Raw genomic sequence first — 22416 nt, 5'->3', positions numbered from 1 at the left:
ACATGCAGAGAAGGGAACATCCAGCTCTAAACCCTTGGTCCAGACATGCTGAGTAAACAAACTCTGAATACACTCAAGCTAAAGAAATAAAGTTCAGATGTTATAGTGCTATTTGTAGTTCAATTCCTCTTTTTTGTTTATTTTTACTTTCCTGAGTCAAACTCTTGTTTTGTAAAATTGTTTTAAAAAACCCAAAGAATATCACAAATAAAGACCTTAAATGGATTGTTCGTTTCCCCCAATCAAATCAAAACAAAATGTGTCAGGTTGCTAAGAAAAATCATAAAAGTCAAATTAGATGAAGAGAGATCAACTCATCATCTTGAGAACCTGACTATCAATTTATAGCTTAAGACCTTTAGGCTTCAGTTTCTTACTCACTTCCTTTTTCTCCCTTCCTAGGCTCTGGCCCTGGACTGACTTCCTTTCTATGCCTTTTATTAGCCTATTTTAAAATTCTTTTACTTTCTTACTCAACTTTCCCTAGAACAAAAGGCTCCCAAGAGCCTATGTCATGAAAATATGAAACAGTCAACCTATTGATGAACATGTGTGTCAGTTTTACTGATTGTGGGTATGCTCATAGTTGGCATTAGCCAGCATGCCTAAAATGAGTGGTGGGTTTCACAAATCTGCCTGAATTTCCAAAGTAGATTTTCTAAATTGCAATGTACTTTTTTTTTTTACTCATTCAACAAATATTTATGAAGGACCTACTATGTTCCAAGTATTATTCTTAAATTAAACACTGTCTTTTAGAGATTTATATTCTATTTTTGGAATCCATCAATCAACACACATTCATTAAGTCCCTATTATGCCTAGCAAAGGGCACACAGTGACTAAAGTTATTGTATTCAAGATGCTTACATTCTATTTGGGGAAAAACATCAACCAATCAACAAAAATTTATTTAGCAATTATTATGTGTCAAACATTATATTATTCCTTAGAAATTAAAAGGAAAAAAAAGTGAAAGGTTCCTCACCCTCTAGGCAAATGTTTTATCAGAAGAGATAATATATATATATATATATATATACATGCATATATATATATATACATGCATATATACATACAAACATATATGTACATATAAGTGTTTATATTTTATCCTAGTAAAGTAAAAATATAATTGCTGAGGTTTCTTCAGCAGGAAAATGAAAAGATCCAGCATATGCTGTAAGAATAGCATTTTGGCGCTAGATGGAAGATGAATAGAAAAGAGAGATGAGGCAGGGAATCCAATACCATGATTTTGGGATACAAGAAGAACATAAATAACATGATACATATATTCAAATCCTTTCCCTCAAGAACAGAACATAAAATGAAAAGGGAAAAAAAATGTAAAAGGAGGGAAATGTGGTAGGTGATGAAGTCCTGCCAAAGCCTGTTGTTCCCCACTGGGAGAAAGGTAAAAGCTAGACAAAACAACTAAAATGAATGATAAGAGTCATGACAGTGCTGGTCTTATCCTGGAGTCATACCACAAATATGCTGCATTGCTTCTTGGGGAACAGTACAGCTGACAAATGGAGGTGGTCAATGGAGCTGATTGACATGTGAATCCTTGAATCCTTTCTATGTATGCCATTGGTGGTCTTTATACAATCATAAATTCTGTGGTTATATTTAAATTGTATGTAGCTATAGTTCTTGAAATATATAGAATGTGCTGGCTGAATCCATTCCTATAAACTTCCCAGCTCACAATGTCTTCCCATCCTCCATATATTATTCACTCACAAATAAGCAATGAATCTATCTTTACTTCATTGTGTTTTGCATTTGAGCCTTTGCCTTATGGTACTTCTACTCTTAGGAGTGATTGGCAGACACATAATTATGGCTAACAGTTTTGTTCCCATACTGAGTGCATATGGTGGTGTCTGTCTTTGGTTAACAGCTGTACCTTCTGTTTGTAGAGACTAGTGGGGCTAGTCTCTGCCTCATCAAATCCAAACAGTATTTTTGCTCAATGGAACCATTTCACCTCTAACTGCTATACATCAAGCACTATATTTTCCAAGCAGTATTACTAAATCACACTGTTGCAAGTTGTGCTTTAAGGACAATTGCATATGCAAAATAAACAAAATGATCACGATACTAGTTATGATTATGAAGACACACATAAAACCAATTGGATGTAAAAAACATTTACCTCATATATACCTAGAATTACCAAATTTAAGACATGAAAATAAAATTTGGATATTCCATGCACATTATTAAACTAATAATTTACATACACTATCACCAGATCCAAAGCACCTACATTCTAAGATAATTGAAAGAATTGGTAAATAAAATTGCTAAGTCACTGTCACTGATATTTGAAAGATCATAGGGGAAAAAAAAAAGAAGTAGTATATGTCTTGAAAAGGGCAAATGTTCCAGTTTCCAAAAACTGGAGATTACTATCTATAGAATATAAACTTTAGCCTATTGGAGCTGTTCTTGATTTGGATTCTGAGTTGTTTTCTCATCATATATTCTTTTTATCATCATTCTGGTCCCCTCCTACTAAAAACCTTGTACTCTACTGCTGGGTCCCTTAGCCCTAATGTGGACTTTCCCTGAGTCTGAGACTCTTTATTACTTAAAGACTATCTATTTCCTCACTATACCCTTCTCCAATAGAATGTGACCTCTCCGAGGACAGGAATTATTTTGCTTACTTGCATATGTGTCTCTAATGCTTAGCACAGTTTATCTGTGATATTATCGTTTAATAAATATTCTATCTGGCAAAAAATTTGTATGGTTTTTATTTAATAGAAGATTTGCAGATATCTAGAAAATAAAGCAGTGATCACAAAGAGCCATTACACTTTACCAAGAATAGCTCATCTTAGTTCACTCCAATCTTCTCTCTTTTCAGCAAGATTATTAGGTAGTAGATTAGGATAATGTTGTACTTTATCTAGATTTGACAAAATCCAAAATACTAAATTATAAATACAAAATCTAAAATATTAAAATACCATTCTTGTGGATAAACTTGAAAAATATGTTCTAGATCTGGCATGTTTTTTTCCTCAGTGATTATAACTTTGGGGAGATTATCTATCTGTTTTTTTAAAATTATTTGTCTTTATTACTTCTGTGTTAATAACTCTGATTTTTCATGTGATTAACACTACAATATATTATTTTTAAAAAGTTTTATCACCTTTGTACCATTCTGGAAATTCTTGCTATTACCTATGATTTATGGGGCATCCAGATAGCATCCAGCAATTTTTAATCTCAGACATTTATCTGGATCATTGGGATGAAAAAAATTTCTCAGTCACAAATCTAGCATATGTTAGTGGCAAGATTTGAACAAAGGCTTCTTAACTCTAAGGTCAGCATTCAATACAGAGTTGCCTCTTAACAGTGTGGTATGTCAACAGAAATAACAAATGTGATCTTATGCTACATTAAAGATGCACAGAGTTCAGAATGAAAGAGATTATATGCTGGTCATAGCATATCAGGAGTTTTGTGTTGAGTTACACGTATCATATTACATAGATACTGATAAATTAGCCATGTCCTTTGAAGATAGGATGTTTGAGGTTTTTGAGAGCATGCTATATGAGGATCATTTTAAATAAAGAAATTTAGAACTGAAGAATTAGAGGGGAAATTCCAGAATTTTCAGAAGAGTTGTCAAGGAAGAGGAATTAAATTTATTCTGGTTGTCTCCTAAAGACAGAATTATGATAAGAGAAATGGATGAAAGTTGCTTAGATTTAAGCTGGAAGCAAGAAAAAGAGCTTAAGATTAGAATGACCCCAAAGTGAAATGGGTTGTCTTGCAAAATAGATTCCTCCTCACTTGAGATCTTCAAGAGAAGTCTGGATGACAATTTGTGAAGGAAAGAATAATAATACAGAAGGACTTTTCAGTCATACATGAGTTGAATAAGACTGCTCATGATATTCCCATCTAACTCAAGTTTGTCTTGTTAAAACAGAGATACAATATGGGTTAGAGTAGAGAATGAAGGCTAATGTCTTTGAAGTCAGTAAGGCTTGTATTCTTGTCTCTGATATATATTGGCTAGGTGACCACAGACAATTCATAAACAAGTCATTTAGTTTCAAGCTGAAAAGTTTATATTTAGGATGATACTCTCCATCATTAATACAATCACAGATATAGGGCAAGAGCCCACATGTGAATACCATAACTCACATATATGTATATGTACACACACACAGAGTTATATTCAGTTATTACATATAGATGCCAATCAACCTAATTAAGTTCGTTTTTTAAAGAAGTTTCTCAGGGTTTAATAATATGTGGCAACCTCATATTTTGTATATACACTGAAATTCTATCCAAGAAATTCTGTCTGGTCAAATATTTATCTTCTTCTCTTTCTTTTCCTATCTTTACCTGTGTTAGAGTGACAGAAAAGACAAAAAAAAAAAATCATTTGGATGAAGTATTACTTGTTTTAAATAAGTGATTATGTAGACAATTTGTGAAATCTAGAAGTCATTCATGAGTGATACATATTAAAACACTTGGACCTTTAATTGAAGAAATAATAGATTAAAAATAGTCAAACTGATAAACATCGTACTGAAATCACTTGCCAAGTTTCAACACACACAAAAAATAACATATGTAAGCAGGTTTTAACAATTAAATTGACACCTCTGATTCTTCATTGCAGTTCTATGCTAATTTATACACCCACTAACCTCTTCTCCCCCTCCCCCACACTTTTGCATTGCAATTTTTATGATGGTTTCCTGGTACTTTCTTCAAAGTAACCAGTTGTGTACATTACAAACTTATTTTCATCATGATTAAAGGAGTGATTGCTCTTATATAAATACTTAATACTGAGTACTTTTCACAGGAGTAATGTAATATTTCAATGGCTATGTGATCTCACATTATATGAGTACTGCCAACAACAATGTAGACACTCATGTATGTTTACTTAACCTATATGACTCTTGTCTATATTCTGCCATGTTTTGCATAGGGAGTCAACCAAATATTCTAAGGACCTTTTTTGATTTCTTCTGACATAATGAGGAACACACAAGCCTGTCCAACAATTATTCCTACCACTCATCATATCTGGAATTAAATTCAAGTCAATCAATAAATCAATGTCAATCTATAAACATTTATTAAGTGCTTGTTACATGCTGTCAAGTTAGCTGCCAAAATAATCTTCCTAAAACACAAGTCAGACCAAGTCACTCTTCTGTGTAAGATTCTAATTAGCTCCCTACCAGTTCCTCAGCTTGATACTTCACAACATTTCGCAGTTTAAATACTATGTCAATATAAATACTTTGCTTGGTTTTTCTTGACCTCAGCTTAGATATTTCACCTTGAGACTTTTACCTAGGACAGCACACATCTGGAATAAACTCTCATTATCCCCACCTCTTAGACTAACTTTCAAGGCTCAACTCCTCTCCACCTCCATCAAAGTCTTTCTCTCTTAGTTCTTCTCATTTGACTATGTGATTCTAGTATATATAACCCACCGCGGAAAGAATATAATCTCCTTGAAGACAGAAACTGTTTTTTCATTTTATTTCTGTATCCTTAGAGTTTAATATAATAGGTGCATAATAAATTCTTGGTGGATCTGCTTCACAGATTAACATAGAACCATCAGTTCTAATATGGATATTATGTTTCTCCTTAGCTTAATGATTCCATATATTCCAGACAAAAAAATATCAATTAATAACAGCTTTTAAAGTGGTCATACTATGTGACAAAAATTAGTTAAGATGACATATCTTTGGCAACAACACATTAAAAGGAAACAAAAATATATCTAGGGCCTTCAGCTCTCACATTTACATGACAGAAACAAGTATGTCATCACCCCAATAATGAACTTTCAATTCCTGGAAGGCATTGATTGAATGTCAGTACTACCTTGTATATGTTAGATGGTTATTAAGTGTTTCTTAAATTGAACAAAAGACAAGAATCTATGATAAATGGATATATAAGAAACATTATACACAGGATATACAGTATCTCATTACTGTGGGATGAGGCAGACAGCAGCCAAGCCATAAGGGATAAGCAATGGACTCAGATAGCTCAGATAGCAATGGACTCATTGTAACCTAGCTGAAATTCTGGATCCTCCATTTGAGGGAAAAAACAAAAACAAAAACAAAAACAAACAAACAAACAAAAAAAAAAAACAGAGACATCAATAGTTGCACTACTTTACAGGGTTGTTTTTAAGAAAAGTATTGCTTATATATTGTATTGCATTAAACATAGGAAGATATAAATTAATATCTTGCATAAAATTGTATTAGAGATTTTGCAAGTTTTATTTTTTATGACATTGAATTGGTGAACCAAGGTTAAAGTTTCATTGCTTACCTTAGAATATTTTCACAAGCTGTGTTTTTTGTTTTGTTTTATAGAGACTTGAGAGGGACAACGTGAAGCACTTGTGAAGAAAGTAGTTTGAAAGCTAAAGTCAGAACGTGACCCTAAAAGAATGGCTCTTCTCTCTGTTTGCTATGGTAACTTCAAGATGTTTAGCTGTCTACCGAGGTTCTCGAAAGTGTATAAAGACTGGAACTAAGTAAACACAACTGGCTGGTTCGTTTTACTGCCCAGTTCCCAGAATCTCCAAAATCAGTCAAGTGAATCCCTCCTGCTGCCCAGCTCCCTCCACTCTACCTCCTCCCCAGGATTCCACTCTCTTGCTGCTGAGCCCCTCCCCCCGCAACTGGAAGTAAGATTTGGCAAAGAAGGAAGGCTGGCTCATAGACCAGTTGCTTTTCATTTATTTTCTTTTTCCATGCACCCGTACTAAGTTTTCCCGAGTATTGAGTTCACTAGTTAACATTTGCCAAATCAGTGACCACAAAAGTATACTGCAGAGGACGGGAAAGGAGGAATTACTAAGTCTGGAGATCACCTGCTCCCCAGGATCAAATATGCCAAAGTCATGTGACTTCCCCAGTACACAGCTGGGGAGGAGGAGGAGGTTAGAGAAGCTATTCAGAGGGTCTATTGTGACCCCCACGGGATCACAGTTTTAGGATCCAGCTGTGGAGGATCGAAGGGAAACTAGGGCCTCTGGAGAAACTGCAGCAGCTGCCCCACCAACCTCAGACACCTGGCCACCACCTCCCCATAACTCAGAAAGACTGTGAGCCATCCAATCTGATCCGTCAGAGATTGGCACTCCTGACAAAGCAACGGGGCATTAATCTGGAGAGATCTCCCCTTCTCCTTCCCCTTCCCCCCGCAAAAAAAAAAAAAAATAAATAAATAAAATAAAAAAATCACATGTCAAACGGCGGAGAATACTTGGATATTATACGACCCAACTCAACTCCCTTGTTTTACACATGAAGGTGGCTGAGGCCCAGATTGAGGAAGTGACTTAATGAGGTCACCAAGTTTCAAACTACAAGAGCTAGAAGAACCAAATGGATTTTCTATCCCCGCCCCCTCATAGAATCTGAAGTTTAGATCACTGGGCCCATCCCTCATTTTATAAACGAGGAAACAGACTCAAAAGAAAACAGGTAACATGTCCACAACTAGCAAATGATAAACTCAAACCGCCAGATAGATGGTTTAGAACCCTGGATTCGTAGTCCAGAAGACATAGGATTTCATCGTGGTTTGGCCAATTGCCTGTGGGATCTTGGAAAAGTCCCTAAATATTTCTGGGAGCCTCAAATATCCTCATGTATAAATCAAAGGAATTGATCTCGATTATCTCTAAGGTCCCATCCAGTCAAAACCTATGACTTCTCTGAGCCTTATTTTCTTCTTAAGAGTGATTATGAACTCCATCTCGAAAGACCTTGACAGTCTAAAATTCTGTAATCCCACTAAATTCCAAGATCTCAGTTTTATTCTCTGTAAAATGGGCACTTTGGATGATTCAATCTTGAAGGTTCTTTTCTTAGCTACGCTCTTTCTAAGTCCAGGCGTAGCTGCTCTTTTCACAAAGCCAGGCAGCTTCAAAGTTTTTCTAGCTTTATCTCTTCTTAATTTTCCCTTCTTAGTTATTATGTAAATAAACAATCTGCCTAGGGAATGGGGAAGACTTTAAGAGCAGAAACTGGGAAGGAAAGAGGGGGAGGAGAAAAAGCTAGGCACACCTTGACAGCTCTAACCCAAAGTACACAGGGAAGAGTAGGATCCGCCTGCCACTGGAGCGAACTCTGACCGAGCAAAGTTCAGGGTAAACAAACGTTTTGGTCAGTAGCTTTCCTCTCTACTTTTTCCTCCTTTCCTCCTCCTCCCACCTCCCCCCGCTTCACGCACACGCGCCCTCCACTCCTCCCTTCCTCCCCCACTATCCTCTTCCGTCCTGCTCTAGGTAGTCTTCAATAGAGCATTAATACCCTAGCTTAGAACTACACTTCTCACAACCTTCTACCCCTCCCCTGCTTTGCACCTCCGCTCCCCGGACCAGCTTGGCCCTTCCTTGCGGCGGGAGCGCAGCTCGCTACTCACCATCTCCTGCTTGAGAAGATATAGCTTGGTTTCCAGTCTTTCCAGGGCACTGGAGTTGTTACGTCTAGGAGAGCCAGAGGCTGGGGAGGACGAGGAAGAGGAGAAAGAAGAAGGAGACAAGCTGCAGCTGCTGCTGCTGCTGCTACACCCCCTGTCCAAGTCCTTGTCCTTGTCTCTGTCTGCTTCCTCCCCACGGAGCGACCGGACTAGGCTCTCTGGCACTTTGCGCCCCAGCTTCAGTTCAATGTCTCTCAGATCTGGCAGTGGGCCGTCTTCCATGGCTTCTTCTTTTCTAAATTAAAAAAAAAAAAAAAAAAAAGGCAAAAAAACCCCAAAACAAAACAAAAAAAACAACACTCTCCTCCAAACAAACAAGAAATAAAAAACAAAACAAAACAAACAAACAAACAAAAAAACTCCAGGCTCTTCGGATTAAAGAGAGCTGTAGCCTTTGCAAGCTGCGGCAACCAGAGCTGCAGATTTCCTCCTATATCCTCTCAGAATCTAACCGCGGCGTGCAGAGTTCATCGTTCTTTCCAAGGTCTAGTATTAGCCTCTTGAGATTCACACAGACAGCAAACTGAAGTAGGGACCACAGCTAACTAGGGGTAATGGCTCATCTGAAAATAGTTCATAATTATTATTGGATTACATTTTTTTGAGGGGAGTACGCGCTTCAAAATAGTCGCGCCTGCGGAGAAAATATATATAAAAAAAAATGTTTTATCTTTGTAAGGAGAAAGATCTCAATAACTAACCATTCACACCATTGCAGTGTTCACTGACTGCCATCTGCAACAGCACGGCAACAATATAATGATGCAGTAACACTCCTGGATTGTTTCATTTTCCAACCGTATGTCTCCAAGTTTTCAGATTTATCTTGTAGTGTCAAAAATCTCTGGTCACTGAAAAAGCCGGTAGTGTGTACATATGTATTAAAGAGAGATACTCAGGATAGCTGGAGTTCAACTGCTTCCTGGAAGTTAACAAGACTGGACTCCTTCTCCTTTGGGCAGTTTGATCCAAGTCATTGTGCTTCTCGGATCCTCTGAAACTTTAAACCCCACTGGCAGGTGGACCAAAGCAGGGCCAACCCTTGTACCGTATATCACAGAAAAGAAGAGCAAATCTCAATCATTCTAACCCTACCGGTCGTAAGGGAGCATAGGAGCCATATTTTTGAGGGAGTCTCTAATAGAATCATTAGGTTTCTTGCTCTCTGACATTAGTTTTTTTTTTTTTTTTTCTCTTTAACTTTACATTTTTAAAAAGTACCCCAAATTAAAGGGAAAAAAGCCAACTGACACTGTTATGGCACTGTCCAAAAACGAAGAAAAGAAAACCCAGCATTTGAGGTATTTCCAAATCACTTTATGTTAAAAAGAAAAAAAAAAAAAAGAAAAATTTACCATAAGTATTTCAAATTTCATACTTTACTAAATGTTTTAGTTTCTTAGCATAGTCAGAAAACATTGGGAAGTAGCTTGTATAAAGCCTCAGATATAATTTTTAAAAAAGGAAAAATGCACTTTTTTTTAAAAAGGGAAGCCAGTGGGAAATTGTTGTTAAAAACTGTTTTTAGCTCTGATTCTACATAAGCAATGCCACATCTATTAACTTGACAATTTTACAAAGTAGGCTTCCTCAAAGATACATGAATCATTGAATTGACTCAGTAATTAGCTTTTGGAAATAATATAGTATTTAAAGAATTAGAATGTTTTCACTACCAAAAACTGTCAAATGATATCATTTTATTTTCATTGGGATTTTTCAATGAATAGGTTACTCAACTCAATGGAGACCTATGAATGTTTGAATTCAGATCTTGCCTGGGATCCATTACTATTGACATCACTGAAGTTTTTCCTTTGTATCCATGCAACCTAGAATTTGTGTTCAGTGCATCCTCATTTAGGATACCTTATAAGGCTAGAAAACACAAAGCTTACTTAATTGAATTTATTTTTTCAATGTGGTAGGGAAGTCAACATACCAGAAATCCTAGTGTTCTAATTCTAAATAGCAACAATAACTTGAATGTATGCAGCATATTGCTGTGCATCAAATATTTCTTTCAGAGATATCATTATGGAATCAAAGAAGAAAGCTAAATTTTAACTTACTGAAGCAGCTACATGCCTTGTCCCATATTTGGGAAAATCTTGTCTTCTTTAATTAAAAAAAAATAATTATACTGGAATTTTATGCTAGTTCCAAAAACTCTGATTTTAGGGCAGAGTTTTCTTGCAACTGATTACCTCCTCTGTATACTTAGCTTTTCCTCAATGCTTCTTTCCACCCTCACCTTGTCTGACACAGCTTTTCTCTTTTTGGCATTTTTTATTCTAGAATCTTTCTTGCCACATATTTCTACAGTGGGGCTTGCCAGTTCATGATGTTTCTCTAAGTCATTTTTTTGACTATGTCATCAAATATGGGAAACTGTAAGATACAAGTTGGAAATCACCTCCTTCCCAATAAAATCCATGACACTCACTTGTGTCGTTGAACTATACAGGCATGGAGGTGATAAAGTACCCTAGGTGCCACTTAGCACCTAGAAAGGATAAAAAGAAAATCTGTTATCACCTAGGTGTGGCAGGTCTAGAATATGAACTTTTGCAAGACCCCCTTTCCTTCTGCTGTTATGTAAAGATTTTTTATACCTGAGGACTAATATCTTGTCTTTTGATGACTGAGGTGTGGATGAATCCTTTGTCCTTATTCCCTATACTATGGGCTCCGGTTTCACATGCCACTGAGATCTCAAGTAAGCCTTATTATGCCTTTTCTTGGGTGAATTAAAATGTACCAATAAAAAAGTTCTATTACTTTTAACATTCCTGATTCTTTTAACCTAAGGCTATTTTAGTTCTAAAATAGATCAGCTTTTCTTACAAATTCCCATTCAAAATAATAACAGCAAAAAATAAAAAAAATACCAAACAGCAACAACAACTTTAGCATTTACCAGACAGTTTCCTCAAGCTGATATTGATATATTACTGAACAGTAATTTAATAATGTATGCAAAGTCTTCCCTTAACACCTTGAGCTCAAAACTGGCAATATGCCTTTTCCTGAGTGGAACCAAACCATCACAATATTTCTGGCCATTCTAAACTGTGATCATCCTCATCTTTTTCTTAACCCGGATCTACCTCCAGGACCATGGGTTCTAACAGGTGAGTTTTCTTTTCTTCAAAATCAGTCTACCACTATATTAATATACTAGTTCTTGATTATTTCCCAACCAATCATTTAATTCCTCATTTTCCCCTCCCTTTCTACTTCCTATTTATGTGTTATAAATATAACCTTTATATAATATAAATATATATTATTTACCCTTAAAATAAAATATAAATTCCTTGAGTGTAGGCACTGGCACTGTTCGATAGATTACTATGCCATAAATATGATCAATATGAGGAATAAAGAAAATCATGGGAAGGCATATAAATTGATGTAAGTTCCAGTAAGCTGAAGCAGGAAAACAATCTACAGTGATTGCAAAAATACAAATACAGTTAAATGCTTGCTGAATTTAATTAAACTGAATTCTATTGCAAACTTAAGCTCAACTGGTTTGAAAAATAAATGTTTAAGAAATAGTTCAACTTAATATATGATGTATTATGCATTTAAATAGTTATTTTAAATGTAGTTTTGTATTTTAGTTGTTTTTAAAAATAAATCATTGGGACCACAGAAATTCAGTGGGGATAAAATTCATTATCTCTCCTATGTATGGCCATATAAGTACATAAACTTCATAGCACTCTTTTAGGTTACATAAGATTTGAAACACTTGAGAAAGGACTTCTTCTGGAAAAAAAAAATCTATATCATCTGAACAGTTTCTGTATTGGAGATTAGGTGATTAGGTATTTTTGGAGGGGCAATTTTTACTTTTTTATTGAATAATTTTTTATAAAACAGTTAAAAATAATTGTTTTTGATATTTCATGTTATCTGGACTAATGTGTACCTGACATAATAGTATGCATATAATTATTTATTATAATTTAAAGAATTACTGCACCACTAGGTGAAAATAAATCCTTTCAGTAATGGGACCTGATCTAGGATTTTGGTATTAGGAACAACATTTTCTTAAGGAAAAAAAAAAAAAATTGAGAGGACCTCCCAAATAATTCTATTTGTACTAGCAGTACCTGGCTACTGAGGAAATATCTAATAACATAAAAGTGTCAATAGTTAGTTTACATATGGATTCCTTGACTTCATATAACTCTGTGGTCCCCACTCCCTCTCTCTCCTCCTGATCCCCCTATCCTACAGGTTGGAACAGACAACAAAAAGAAATATTAAGTGCTTGTAGTAAAGATATTGGGTGATCAATAGAAGAACTTCTAGAGTCAAAAATGACTTTTACATGAAATGTGATGCTAAATCAATTATAGCTCTCTGCATCTATCTCTGATATTTACCAACTTAGTGATAATGGGTAAGTCACTTAACCCATCTCATCCACAATTTCTGTAAAATGAAGATGTGGACTAAATTAACATCTGATGTTGATGAAGTTCTAGATCTATGATCCTCTGACTTCAATTTCTTTATTTGTAAGATGGGAATAACAATATTTGTACTCCTTGTCTCACTAGCTTGTAATAGAAATCAAATACGATGTTTTATGTAAGTTGATGTGCATTCACAAAGAGCAGTATGAATGTAATTGTTTATTATGAACAAGAACAATTACAATAATAATAATAAAGAAAAGGGGTGGTTATTTTTTTTATTTTTGTTGTTCAATAGAAAGCCCTGTTAGTAATTAAAGAGGGATATTGCTAAACTCAGAGGGAAATTTTTTAGGGTTGTTTCAGGCAGACAAACAGGCTGATGTAATGCATACTTCAAACATTCCACACTTAGAATACTCCACGTCACAAGACTTAGTTCTTAGGGTAAAAGTGGTCTTAGAAAGACTTTATGTGGTGTGGAGAACAGCCACTCCTTAATCCTGTGCTGACTCTGTGGTTAAAAGAAGAAAGACACTCCCCCTTCTCTTTGGCACTGATTGGAACTTTGAAGCATTCCCAACTATTGTGGGCACAGAGTAGAGAACCTAATCCAGGCTTCCACTCCCTGAACTTCTAACAGGGAAAAATAAGACCAATAAAATAAAAGTCTAAATGGAAAGAAAGGGAAGAGGTCTAATGGTAACCAATCCTTTAAACAATCATTGTTGGACTCATGTTGAGTTCATAAAATCATATTCTAGAATTTACAGTAAACTCAAAGGCCCTTTAATCCCTGGCTTTTTAAAACTGTGGTTCAAGAGGTCACAAATCTGAATGTGGGGGTCATGAAATTATGGTTTATTATCAGAAAATATATGTGTATGCCTATTTCATATGTCCCTATACCTGGAGTCATGTAAACATTTCTCAGGTGAAAAAGGATTGCAAGCTGAAAAAGTATTCAGGAGGGACTGAAGCTGTAAGAATTTAGTGATCTGTGCATGTCCTACAGGTAGTTAATAGTAAAGTGGGAACTTGAATTAAGTTTCTGTGACTAAATCTAACATGTTTACACTCTATCATGTTGCTTCTCAACTAAATATTGTTTGAGTACTAGTTTTAAAAGAATAATGAAACTATTTTTCTTCCATTGTCTTTGCCTACTTGCTTAATGAAATGTATAAAATAATACAATGAATTGTAGAAAATTTTTGGGTGGAGCTGTGATTTTTATCAGTGTAGGGAAATACCAAGGTAGGAATTTCCATAATTCATAGCTCCAATTCCTTTGGAAATTAAGAGCTTTAGAAGAGTTTTGTTGTTGTTGTTGTTGGATTATACTAATTTTTTTGCATGTGTTTTTCCTTTTGTTTCTTCTTTTTCAATATGATTAATATGTAACTATGTTTTACATGATTGTACATATATAAGCTAGCTATATCAAATTACTCTTAGAAAAGGGAAAGATAAGAGAGGGAAGGAAAAATCTAGAACTCAAAATTTTATTAAAAATTAATGTTAAAGTTGTTTTTATGTGCAATTGGAAAAAAATAAAATATTATTATTATTATTCATAAAAGAATTGTCTGGTATATTGGAAGATATAAAAGATTTGCCTAAGGTTACACAATAGTGTATTCTGGCTTTCTCTGTACCCTTGGACACATTATCTTTCAGTAGAAATCAATAAATCCTCATCTGATTTCATCATACATATATGATTATTTAGGCTGTCTTTTCATTGTTTATCTGATCTCTTTGGATAATTAACTAAAATATGAATAAAATAATATCTTAAGCATAGATACATGTATTTAGATGTAGTGTCTCTTTGTCCTGAGCACAGAACACTTTATTATTAGGGTTGAAATCTCATTAATATTTGTAATCAGCATTCACATCTTTCCTAGGAGATTTAGCTGCTAGTACTAAAAATAGGTCATAGACTTCTAAGTCTTCTTTATCTGCCTCCCAGCCCCCTTCACCAATCCCTATCAAATCTCCCTCTGATTTCAGTCTCCCTTCATAGTTTCTCATTACTTGCTCCCCTTGACTGCTCAACCTCAGAATCCCTCCCTATAGTCCCAATAATGGACCTGGGGAATAGCAGTTTAGGAACTAAGCTTGGCAAACATAAAAAGAAGACTGGGTTCTCTCATTAGCTGATATGAGCTCTCCAGGGAAAGTGGTAAGAATCCAGGTCTGATGGAGAAATGTGGTTTATAGGCCCTGTGCAATAGATCTTAATGTAGCAAGGAGCTTATTTTCAATTTTTTTCAAGTGTATTACCCATTTTAAAATATATTTAATAACAAAATTGTGTCTGGTCAATCTCTTCTTGAAGTGTTATTAAAAAGTTTTTAAAGGTCAGTCATTATGAAAGGTAAGAAAGCCATAACCACAAGCAGGTCAGATCACTTAAGATATTTTCTTCCTTGTAATTTACCTTTGCTTGTGCTAATGCATTTATAATACATTTTAAAATGTCATTATCTCTATCTGTATTCTGTGACACTGATAACCTGCTGTAATGCTCTGATAGCAGGTACTATAACTTTTTAAATCATTGTTACATCCCAATAATCTTGCAAATAGATGGAGTTCATTAAACAGAATTGAATTATTTGCATATGTAGTTTTTTTTGTTGTTGTTTTTGTTTTTTGTTTTGTTTTTTGGTAATTCAGTGGTAGAGACAGAAATGAACTAAATTTTCCTTTTATCTTGTATCCTGGTCCCATATGTAGGTCTTAAGGTCACATAGATCACTTTATTTCAAATCTAGCACTTTCCCAATTACTACACCTTGAAGGTGAATTCTGCCCATTTTATAGCTGAGACAAATAAGGTTCAGTTAAATTTCTGTCTTGTTCTTGCCCACAAAGCTAGCTAAATGTCTGCCCTGTGATTTAGGCCCCAAACTTTTAACAAGTCCAGTCCATTCATTTTAAGAACTGTATTTCTAGCTAAAATTTAATTTATATGTTAGGGAGTCTGAATTTAGGAAGTTTCTCTCCTAAGATTACAAAAAGGATCCTAGCTGTTCAGGAAGCTGCTCCCTGTAGCTAATGATTTGACCTTTCCAATGCAGAACAATAATTCTGAGTGCTACCTATCTAAAGAAGTACTCCATTTTATTCCTATGTGGCTGGGATGGGATAGGGTTTATCTTGTGAATCACTTCAGGTCCCATTAAATTTTTGCATCTTATATAAAAGTTAATTGTCACAATTATGTCATCAAAGACAGGTGCCTACTGGTTTCTCATTAGGTTTATTTGGCAAGTCAGCAACAGCTATGCAGTTTAAAACAAAACTGCTTCAATCAGGTCAGTGCTTATTATGATGAGTCTTGAAAGGTAAAAAAAAATAAATAAAATTAGAACTTGTTAACTCTCATTACACAGTTTATGGGCAATACATTATAATGTTAGAACACCAGTAAAACAGGGCTTATTATTACTTGGATATATTCTATATTTAATATTCCCACTAATTATTCAACATTCAATAAACATTTATTAAACTCTTATAGAATGCCAGATACTATATTAAGTAATGGGGATACAAAAATACAAGTAAAACAGCCTTTTGCCTTTGAGGAATTTACATTCCCCTGAGGAATAGGGAACAATTAGTGTATAGAAAATGAATCAAAAATCAATCATTCTGGGGAGATGCACTATCTGGGAATATCAGGATAGACTTATTATAGGAGGTGGCACTTGAAATGATATTTAAAGGAAGGTAGGGATGCCTCTAGGAGGAGTATAGAGAAGATGGTTTGGGAAAGGCATGTTCAAAGACATGTTCAAAGGCATGTAGAGGGAAGATAGAGTAGCATGTAGTTCTAGGTAGGTCAGACACAGATTCATACCCTTTTAATCCAGATTCTGCGGTAAATCAAAATTAAACATTTCATTTTATTAAATGTTTAACAAAATGAAATTTATTTATTCATGGTATAAGAAGATTATTCAATTTACTTGAGTAGACACATGCCACATCTCTTCCCTATATGGACATAGTAGGGAAGGGTGTGGAAACTTGCAAAGGCTTTTGATATTAATCAAAGCAAAAGACTCCAAGTGGATAGGTCGTTTTATGCCCTTTGGTGAGCAAGAAGCCACATCAATGGTTGGAGGACACCTGGAAGCTATATTAATTGAAGCCCAGCTTTAGCCTTAGCTCTCTGGATCAATCAAGTCCTATTTATGGTCTCTCAAGGGAAAACCAACCAATCAACCAAACAAGAGCTCACTATAGTAAATAATTCAGTTTGGACAAGGAAAGTAATCTACAATAAAGGTGGGAGGTGGGAGAAGTTAGGGAAAAGGAAACCAGAGCCACTTTGTGAAGGCTTTGAAAGTTAGACATAGGAGTTTATATTTAACTCAAGAGTTAAGAGAAAGCCAATAGAACTTCTAGAGCAGTGGAATGACATGGTCAGAACATGCCACAGACATTTGGTTAAACCAAATGAAACAAGATAGAGCAAATACTTGATAATTGTAAGGGAAATATGCTAGCCTTCAAAATTGGAACTACTATTTTTTGAGGGATATATTTGATCATTTTCTTTTAAAATGAGTTTGTGTTTCCTACATTATTTCCATATAATCCTTTAGAACAAAGAATTACAAGTGAAGAGAAAAAGCAACTTTCCATATTCTAATTTTTCCTTCACTTTTGCAGAAATGAGATGAGGATCTATTTCCTCCTCTCTTTATTGAGGGAGGGTGTCTAGTAGGGTCATTACATTTACACAGGATTCAATTTCCTTTTTTTGCTATTGTTGTTTATACATACATTGTATTTAGTGTGTCTCTTGCTTTGTTGGTTTTGTTTACTTCATATCAGGTCATATAAGTGTTCCCCTGCTTCTCTGAATTCTTCATAATTCATCTTTTTTATGTGACAATAATTATAACTTTTGGCATAGCAATTTTTAAAAATACCTTTACTTTTGTATTTTGTGGGAATGGGGATGAGGAGAGATGTCTAGTATGAGTTGACTGGACTATGGAACCCCTGCTAAGAAAACTCTCTCCATCAATGAAAATCCAATTCTGTGATTTTTTTTTTTTTTTTTGTCTTAAAGAATTACCTGGGCTACAAGGTTGACTGTGTAACACTGGTTAGAAAGCCAAGAACAAGTTACAACTTCAGAGAGCAAGTAATCCCTTTATAACATCTATTACTCCAATGGAAGGCGATAATAAAAAATGACATTTATGCGGCACTTTTTGTCTAACTCTTCATGATTTAGACAAACCCATTTTGGGTTTTTCTTGGCAAAGATACTAGAGTAGATTTGCCATTTTCTTTTCCAGTTCATTTAACAGATAATGAAACTGAAGAAAACAGTAAAATGGCTTGCCCAAGGACACATAGCTAGTAAGTGACTAAAACCAGATTTGAACTCAAGAAAATGGATCTTCCTGACTTTAGGCCTAACATTCTATCCATTGTACCACTTAGTTCCACATAGCGCTTCAAAGTCTGCAATAAGTTATATCTCATTAAATACAGCAATTCTGTGATTGTAAATAGTACTAATTTTCATATTTGATTGATGAGAAACCTGAGAGTCTAATAGGTAATGTGGTTTACCCCAGGGTCACATGTCTAGAATATGTGTGAATGGAATTGGATTCCAGGATTTTTTGACTCCAAGTCTAACATTCCTCTACTCTATGGCATTCCTGGAGATTAAAAAAAAGCATGAAAAAAGTATTGGAGTTTGAAATAAATAAATATATACACACACACACACACACACACACACATATATATATATATATATATATATATATATATATATATATGTATATATATATATATATATATGTATATATGTATATGTGTGTGTATGAAATAGTTACAAAAATGGTTTAAAGTAAATTCATGGAATGTTAGATCCATAAACGGTTACTGAAATGCCCTAATATATATCTTTGAGGTTATTCTCAGGACAATAATCTTTTCCATAAAATATGCCTTGGGAGAAACTATGGGAGAAACTCTACTATGCTGGATATATTTTGTGTCTGACCAACTATGGCAAATCTTAGGATTCCAAGGACATATAAACCTTAAAAGGAAGAGGCAAAACAGCCAAAAAAAAAAAAAAAAAAAAGCAACCCACAAACATGAATGAAATAGAGCTGTATTACAAATGTGAGCAATGAAGAGAATTGGAAATAAGTCTCTAGTCCTTTGAGCAGAAATGCTTCTGTATCTTAGCCTTCTATGGTTAATGCCATGAGTGACATAAATCTTCTGGGAAAGTGGAATATGGGGGATAGGGGAGGAAAGGAGGAAAAAAAGGAGGCAAATGGTTACATTAAAGTCCCTATCTGTTTCCCTAGGTATCAAAATAACCAATTCTCTCATTTGGAATCTTGTCCTGGTACCTTTACTGACCTTCCCCTGAGTTTCTGACCTTTGGCTGCTGACCCTTAAATATGTAATAATCTTAATATTAAGTTACCTATTTTTTTATCTTTTTTTCAAAGCTTATTAAGTTCTATATATATAATTGCATAGGCAGGTAGGTGACACTGTGGATAGGGGATGGACATGGAATCAGGAAGATTTGAATTCTCTTACCACCATGAAGTCTTATTGATCTTATGACCCCGGGGAAATCAACTAAACTCTCTCAGCTTAGGTTTTCTCATCTATAAAATAAGAATAATGCTATAATCCAATTTTAAAAAGGTTGAAGATCAAATCAAAGGAAAATTTGTATGTATAATATATATATATATATATATATATATATATATATATATATATATATATATATATATATTATACATACATTTATGGGTACATATGTTTATACAGAATACATATATATAATTTTACAAACTTTAAAGTGCTATACACATGTGAGCTATTGTATCAACATTTTAATATGCATGTTTATATATAATTTTATATATACTTAATGTTTTATGCTGGAAATTACATATAATATATGGATTACATATACATTATGTATTAATATATGTATTTAATGCCATGTACTGTGGAAAGTTTAAGGAACCTTTAATACAAAGCATTTTTGTTTCTGAAACAAGCACAAGAGTAACATCTTCTTGATAAGGGAATTGCAGTATATAGTTTCCTGAAGGAAGAGTACAAGAGTTCAGATTTCTTAGAAAAGAAAATAAATAAGTGAAAGGACATGTCTTCAGGTAACAAGAACCCTTTTGGTTAAAGGGAAAACTAATCACAAGCTTCACAGAGGCCAGATGCATTTCATTGTTCTAATAATGAATCCCTTTGGGTGGGGCAGTTGCACGCTTGAGAAGTCAGGGAGTTCTAGATGCTAGAGAACAGAGAGAAGAGATTGCTTGTCTCCATTTGCAGTTTCTTTCTTATGCCCTGGAGATACAAGTGGAAAAATGCCAGATTCATTATAAACAAAATAACATTTGTTTTTTTGATTGTTCCCAAATAGTAGATAGCTGTCTCTCTATAAGAGAAATTAGGAAAAAATTCAGAAGATTGCAATTTAGACCATATACTGCAGAGTAGTGTAGACCATACATTGTAGTCATTGTAGTGCTTAGCAGGATGATTTCCAAGTCAGGAAGTTCTTGAGTCCAGTCCTATAATTTCCAAATATATGCTGTGTGACTCTGGCCAAGTCATTTAACCTATTAGTGTACCAGAGTTCCTAAGATGTCTTCTAATATTATGACTCATATATGAAGCACTTGTCTACATTTATCCAGACCAAAATATAGTAACACATAAATATCATTTAATGTGCTTCTTTCATTTTAGAGACTCAAGTGACTTAATTTAGTTGTGTCAAAAAATAAGTTTGAACAGATCTGTCATATGAGTACGTGTTATTAGCACTTCTGAGGTGCTTCCCTGCTCAAAATCTTTTGATTCAAAACTATTGCTCTTGGTAGTTTCAGGGATGGAACCAAGATGGTGTAATGAATCCAGGAAGCTGCTCCAGCTCTCCCAGTTTCCCTCCAAAAATCACATGAAACCAAGCCTCTGAACATAGTCTGATGGAATGAAACCACTCTCCACTCAAGATATCCTGGAAAAATTTCAAGAAAGGTAAGTCTCACTGGGGTGAAAAGGGCATTCCACTAGATAGACTCTGGGAAAGCCAGTGAAAGGGAAAATCAGCAACCAAGATCCCCAGTCCTGGCTCAATAAAGATGCAGATCAGTGGGGCAGCCTCTAGTCCCAGCTCAGAAGGCAAACTCTGGGAAACCGGGCTGTTTCCTAAAAAATCAGGCAAAGCTATCCCCTGCAAATACAAGGGATCCCTGTGCTCAAAGGCAAGGCTCAGAGCTTTACAAGAAGATTGGGACAGCACCCCCTTTACCCCAGGTGCAGAGCTCAATGATAAAAATTAAAAAAAAAAAAAAAAAAAAAAAAGAGGAAATTCTGAAAGAAAAGGAAAGAAAACGAGAAGAAACAGTAGAGAGCATTTACCATAGAAAGCTCCTTTGGGGGGCAGCTAAGTGGCTCAGTGGATAGAGCACCAGCCCTGAATTCAGTAGGACCCGAGTTCAAATCTCATCTCAGAAACTTAACACTTCCTAGCTGTGTGACCCTGGGTCAGTCACTTAACCCCAGCCTCAGGGAAAAAAAAAATGAAAAAAAGAAAGCTCCTATGGAACAGGATACACCAACCCAAAATCAGATAAGAATGGAATGCCCACAGAAAAAAAATCTCAAAGAGATTAGTTTCAAGCCCAAAGAGGCTTCTTGGAAGTGCCCATAAAAGACTTTAAAAAGCAAATAAGAGAGGTAGAAGAAAAAATAAGAAAGGAAATGAGAGGTACACATGAAAGAATCAATACCTTAGAAAAGGAAAGAAAACAATTGTTGTATGAAGAAAACAACTCCTTATACAGTAGAATTAACCAAATTGGAAAAAAAAAAAAAAAGATACAAAAGCTAACTGAAGAAAATCACATATTAAAAACTGGGGCAGGCCAAATGGAAGCTAATGATTTTGTGAGACAGCAGGAATCAGTCAAACTGAAAAGAAGGAAAAAATGGAAGAAAATGTGAAAAACTTCATTAGAAAAATATCTGACCTAGAAAATAGATCCAGAAGAGAGAGTTTTAAAATCATTGGCCTACCTTGAAGGACATGACTAAAAAAAGAGCCTGGATAGCATTCTAGAAGATATCACTAAGGAAAACTGACCAAATATTCTAGAAACAGAGAGGTAAATACTCTAAATACTCATTAAAAGAATCCATCAATCACTTTCAAAAAGAGATCCCACAAAGAAAACCCCAAGGAACATTGTTGTGAAACTCTAAAACTACAATCTCAAGAAAAAAATCCTGCAAGCAGCTAGACAGAAACAATTCATATATCAAGGAGCAACAGTCATGATAACCCAGGATCTGGAAGCTTCTACAATGAAGGATTGAA

The 22416-nt window shown here is 34.9% G+C and overlaps 1 protein-coding gene across 2 annotated transcripts in view; it reads right to left on the bottom strand.

Annotated features, from left to right (window-relative positions):
- Positions 1 to 9526, bottom strand: part of LURAP1L (leucine rich adaptor protein 1 like) — a 53140-nt gene extending 43614 nt beyond the window's left edge. The window contains exons 1-2 of one of the 2 annotated variants that reach the window (XM_074282903.1): positions 9249 to 9526; positions 8491 to 9110 (exon numbers count right to left, since the gene is read on the bottom strand). In XM_074282903.1, coding sequence (XP_074139004.1) covers positions 8491 to 8769 — 279 coding nt within the window. In that variant the 5' untranslated portion in view covers positions 8770 to 9110; positions 9249 to 9526. The remainder of the gene's footprint in view (positions 1 to 8490; positions 9111 to 9248) is intronic. The other variant, XM_074282904.1, reaches the window with a different exon arrangement.
- Between the last annotated feature and the right edge of the window lie 12890 nt (positions 9527 to 22416).

The sequence above is a fragment of the Sminthopsis crassicaudata genome, chromosome 1, assembly GCF_048593235.1.
Source record: "Sminthopsis crassicaudata isolate SCR6 chromosome 1, ASM4859323v1, whole genome shotgun sequence".
Lineage (NCBI taxonomy): Eukaryota > Metazoa > Chordata > Mammalia > Dasyuromorphia > Dasyuridae > Sminthopsis > Sminthopsis crassicaudata.
The sequence above is the reverse complement of the archived record's forward strand: the minus strand, read 5'-3'. Positions and strand labels throughout refer to the sequence as shown.